Source organism: Triticum aestivum, chromosome 2D (genome assembly GCF_018294505.1).
Source record: "Triticum aestivum cultivar Chinese Spring chromosome 2D, IWGSC CS RefSeq v2.1, whole genome shotgun sequence".
In the NCBI taxonomy this organism is placed as follows: Eukaryota; Viridiplantae; Streptophyta; class Magnoliopsida; order Poales; family Poaceae; genus Triticum; species Triticum aestivum.
Window position 1 is genome coordinate 652,772,696 of NC_057799.1, and position 5,537 is coordinate 652,778,232.

Genomic DNA, 5,537 nt, shown 5'->3' on the forward strand with positions numbered 1-5,537 from the left:
TGTATGGTGCACTACCTCCTGCAAAATACGTGCAGCTTGTTAGCTTGGTTGCAGTTTGAAACAAATAATCATAAGTACTCTTCTCTTTTGTTTAGTTCTGAATTAAACCTTGCAAGGCAATAATCAACAGTGACAGATTCTTGCAACTTAGAGATTCACTCTGTGCAGCAGACTGAAAACTACTCCCTCCGTCCCATAATGTAAGACGTTTTTTGACACTAGACTAGAGTCAAAAAACATCTTACATTATGGGACGGAGGGAGTAGTACATTAAACTAGCTAGTATTTCCTTCTTAAACTTGAAACAAACACAAAAGAGTAGTCTCAACTCTGAACTCTGCTGCAAACCAAATTGGTGTACCTTACTTCTGTAACCCAAGCACTATCTTAAAAAGAAGTGCAGTAAGCAGAGTCTTTTAGTCTCTCAAGTCACCCCAAGCACCGGCAGCAACATCAGCAGCACATGCATATAGTGAGCTAAACTGCACTACATTATAATGGGTCAGTGGCAGAGCGAAAGTGGTAGACAAAAGAACATTTTGGGGGGGGGGGGGGGGCAGTGCCCCCCTCGGCCACTGGCGGAGCTACATGTTGGTAAAATCGGCCATGGCCCGCCTAGTTCATAGCAATTATAGTGGAGATGGGTCTTCCTTTGTACCGGCCCGCTTAGGTTTGCTGTTGTACCTCCTCCACTGGCCTCGGCCTCAACATAGCTGTTGATTGCATCCAATTCCTTTAAAAAAAGTTGCCCATCCTAGAAAACAATTGCAGCTTGTTAACTTGGTTGCTGTTTGCAATAATTATAATTACACTTCTCTTCAGTTTACTTATGCATTAAACATGTTAATCCAGCAAAACCTCACAAGGCAATATTCAATTCATCTTTCTTTTGTTTCATCCCAGGTGGCTGAGCTGCGCTGAGGGGAGAGGTGGACAAGAAGCGCCGATGGGAGAGAGGGGGACGGAATCAGTGAATATAAGAATGGGTCTACATTCCCTATTATTTGTCTTATGTACTTCCTTTATTTTCATTTGCCTTCCAGCGTCCTGCAATTATTTTTTTTTCTAGCAATCCTTTTGTTATGTATGTGATCCAGTGTCCTCTCATCTCACATCGCGAAGCCTAGTAAACTTTGTTTTGTTTCCATTTATACATGCCCGATCTGGAGCTTGAGTACCCCCACCCCCACCACCCGCATCGCCAACCCTAGGTGACACGGGGGGCGATCCCACAGCCGGCCCTAGGCCTCCCCCCTCACCTCCTTCCTCCTGCCGCCGCCTGAGGTCTCGCGGGCGAAGCCTGGCCCATGATGGCGGCGGCGGGGCCCTCTCCCTCGAGCGGTGGTGGCGAGATCTCCGGGCGGCGGCGCATGGTACGGCGGAGATCCGGCGGCAAGGAGCGGCGGGATCCCTACGACGTGCGTGACGGTGGCGACAATGAAAGTGCGACCTCCCCGTGGCGGAGGCGCCCCTGTGGCGGCGGCCGGGATCGCAGGTCTCGCCTTGCCCAGATGGGCTTGGGCAGGCCGGCGGTGCCGGTGTGCATCTACAGACGAGTGTGGTGGGCCTGGCGGCGGCAGTAGGCACCGTGGTGGTGCCATGGCCGGTGAGGTAGCAGCGGCCTGGATCCCTTTGGTCCAGTCCCCGGCAGACATGGCAACAGTCCGTGCATGAGATGCTTGAGGGAGGCTCTTCGAACAGATCTGGGTGAAAACCTGCTCTTGGCTAGCTGCAAGGCCGGCGGTGGCGGCGATGTCTGCGTCATTCCCTTCTTGAAGGCATCGCCGTGGAGAAGTTCAAGGCCACTCTCTGCTACCTCCGGGGGAAACCCTAGATCAGTTGATCAGATGACGGTGCGCTTTGGTGTCGTTTCCCTCTTGGGGCGTCATTCTTGGAGGTGTACACGGGCCAAGGGACCAGTGGAAGGCTTCTTTGGTTGAGCGGTGCTTCATCTTACATATTGATGGCGACGGATCTCGGCGGCATGGTGCAATGGAGAACCGGCGTCTGATGCACGGAGATGGACTCGCGCAGGAGGAGGACGTTGTCTGGTGTCATGGTGGCTTCGATGGCAGAGAGGTCTGGCAAGGTCGGTGCACCAATATTGATCTGAAGATTGATCGATGAAAGACGGCGGCGACTACATGTGAGCGTGCGTCGGACCGGTTTGCGCCCCAATCCCGGTATGTGGCTTGGTTGGGGTCTCCGGCTTTAGATGTTAGGCTTTGGTGTGATGTCTGTTTGGTAGTAGGCTCGAACTATCGGCACCCCTTCATCAAGTGGATATGATTAGCGACAGATTTTACTAAGATGGTGGCTTCAGACTACCTGATGTACTGCTTTGTAAGGTCTTTGTGAATAATTAATAAAACGGCTGGATGCATCGTCCAGATGCAGAAGCCGGGGGTAATCCTCCTTTTCAAAAAAAGACCATTTAAAAATTAAGAGAAATGTTCTAAATAACCTGGCAATTCAGAATTTTTTGTCTACTCAAACATGGAATTTTTTAGAAAAAATTGCATTTGCGGACATGACATTTTTGTAAAGTGACACGGCACAAGTCTGACACATTATCATGGCAAAATTCATAAAAGTTCCTTACTCAAACATGACATATTAGGTAGTGACCTTGCCATGACCCTACCATGTAGACCATGTCAAATTTGTTTAACGTCCCATGGCAGTCTATTTCTTCAAATAGCATGGCAAATTTACTGTTTTTACAATCGAATAAGCAAAAGAAGACAAATTCAGATTGCTACAGAGAAGACATTATGCTTAATGGAAAATTTATTTGAGTTGATAGACACGATGCTTAATGGAAAATTTATTTGAGTTGAGGGGAGCCTAATAATCTACAGCAGTCCACATAGTCAAAAAAAAAATCATAGTAAAAAAATAATCTACAGCAGTCCACCCTCAGAGCTTCTGGGGTACTTCCAGGAAGAGGTCCTGAGTGACTTCACAGCTTTGTCCAACTTATCTTAAATTTAAGATGCTACCTGCTCCTTGTTGCATTCTTAAGCTATATTTCATTTCGCAAAGTTTTCTCTGTAGTAAAGTATGTATATATCTTGAGGAAAGTGCAGCGAGAGTGGTGATCTGTTGGTAAAAGAAAGCAGAGGATGCTTCTCCAGCAGCAAGCAGCAACAAAAATGGGTAAAAACGAAAGCTCGATTCCTATTAATAATCAAAGGCATCAAATTCTTAACAAGGCAAAATGTACTCTCTCGAACTTCAAACTAACCTTAATATGTTAATCATGCAGATGCAGTGCTGTGATCAATGATCATGCAATGTGAAGCTTACCATGGTTGCAGTTTGAAACAATCAAAAGGCAAAACACAAACACAAAATATTACTAGTCTGAAGTCTGAACCCTGCTTCAATACGCTATATATGCATGGGATGTTACACAAGCACCAGCACTAACATCACCACATCAACATCAGAAAGTATATGCTGTATTAGCGAGGTAAATAAAGTACACTACCTTAGCTATCTCTGCTGCAGAATGCAATGAACTCCCTTCAAAATAACCTATCCATCCTAGAAAACAAGTGCAGCTTGTTAGCTTGGCTGCAGTTTGGAATAGATAATTATAACCACTGTTCTCTTCGTTTAATTCTGAATTAAACCTGTTAATTTAGAAACCTCACAATGCAATAATTAATTAAAAACCATATACAGCATGCAATCAAATCCAAGTCCTGCCAACTAATTAAAATGCTTCCTCAGAAAACTTGAAAACAACCTAAAAGGGCCACCTAATTATTTGCTGTGCGACCATTTGAAACACGAAAAAAAGAAGAAAAGGTGCAAACCAAACTGTTTCCTTAATTCTCAATCCGTTTCACCGCATCTGTACTTCTGTAATCTGTAGCCAACCTACCAAATCAATCATCATATCTTTTTATCATTGGATGGAAGGAATGAACCATGCCGGCGGTGGCCAGTTCCGGTGCTGCCCGAGGCCCTGGACCTTCTCCGCCCTGCCATCCTTGAGGTTGAACACCCCGACGCCACTCTGATCATACGCGTCATTGCACGGCCCCACATCGTTCTTGGTGTAGTAGACGCAGCCGGCCCTGATCTCTGGGTGCTCCCTCGTCGACACGCACATCGAACTGTTCACCCCGACGAACAGAGCAGCATCGCCGATGTCATCCGTTTCCTTCCACTGCTCGCCGTCGGCATCAAGGATCTGCACCTTGAAGGAGCATGTCCTAATAAGACGACCGTCGTATTCGTCCCTGATCTCCTTGGAGTCCTCGAGCACCACCATCAGCCTCCCGCCCGGCGCCGCGACGAGGTACTTGCGGCATGACCACGGATCACCATCCGCATTGGGCAGCCTTGGCGCGATCACCGCGCTGGTGAACATGCCGGTGGCATCGGGGCTTTGCTCCCACACCTCCACGCCGCCCTTGTAGGTGATGGAGTAGAACTTGCCGTTGTAGTGTATGGCGTCCTCGACGCCGTCGCGCGAGGGCGCCAGCCTCCACTCGCCGCCCTCCGCTGTGGCGAAGGCCGGGACGCCGAGTTGCGGTGTGGTGATCAGCATGGCGGCGCAATCAGAGACAACGACCTTTCGATAGAAAAAGTGACGCATCAGGTCGGCACGAATCGTATACGTCCCAACTGGCCGGCGGTCGCCCCCGCCGGGGTATGGGGGACCCCTGAGGAACTCTTTTTGATCGACCATCGTGAAGCCACCCCACTTCTCGATGAGGCCGGGGATGGTGGTGATGGCCGGGAGCGCGCACCGCTCCCCGGTGACCGGGTTGACGAGGCGCAGCCGGGCCTCGTCGTCGGCGGTGACGAGCCAGCAGCGGGAGGTGGATCCCAGGACGACGTGGTCGGCCCACTGCGCGCGCGCGGTGGCGGCACCGCGGTCAGAGAGGGAGAAGAGTGTGGCGGTCTCTCGGGTGTCGCCGGGCAGGACGAGCCACGGCGCCTCCGGCCTGAAAGCGGCGCGCGAGGTGTGGAAGACGGCGGCGAAGGACAGGCGGTCGAGGAGGCTCAGCCGGCCGTGAATGTTGGCCAGCATGTCCGGCGGGAGGCTGGCGCCTGGCGGCGGCGGCGGCCATTGCTGATTGGTTTCGCCGCACTGCATTGCCCGCAGGGATCGGATCAGATCGGATCGCCTCTCCTCGTTATCGTTATGAAGAAGAAAAACCCAAAAGCACCGACCTTTTTTTAACGACTCCCTTGAAACTGAAACTGCGACCACGGCCAAGTCTGGACCCTGCAAACCAACTTATGCTGTAAATATAAGCTTTCCTGCAAACAAAAACAAATTATGGGATTTTTTTTCACAACAATATACACTGTTAATTTCGTACTAACACACTGTAAATTTGAAACGTACCACTATATACCAATTTAGAAAGAATGCCGACATTATTGAATGCAACTCAATACGAACTAAAACCACGACAATAATTATGGAACTTTAGGGAGTAGTAATTTTAAAGGCAAGAAGGAAGTTGCAAACCAAAACTGTTGGGTTCATTCAGTTCTGAAATCTCCTGCTG

General features: G+C 49.4%; 1 protein-coding gene across 1 annotated transcript; it reads right to left on the reverse strand.

The window, feature by feature from the left end:
• Positions 1–3,711: 3,711 nt before the first annotated feature.
• On the reverse strand, positions 3,712–5,173 carry LOC123055406 (uncharacterized). Its single transcript, XM_044479421.1, has one exon. The coding sequence runs from the start codon at positions 5,114–5,116 to the stop codon at positions 3,917–3,919; it is 1,200 nt and encodes a 399-aa protein (XP_044335356.1). The 5' UTR covers positions 5,117–5,173; the 3' UTR covers positions 3,712–3,916.
• Between the last annotated feature and the right edge of the window lie 364 nt (positions 5,174–5,537).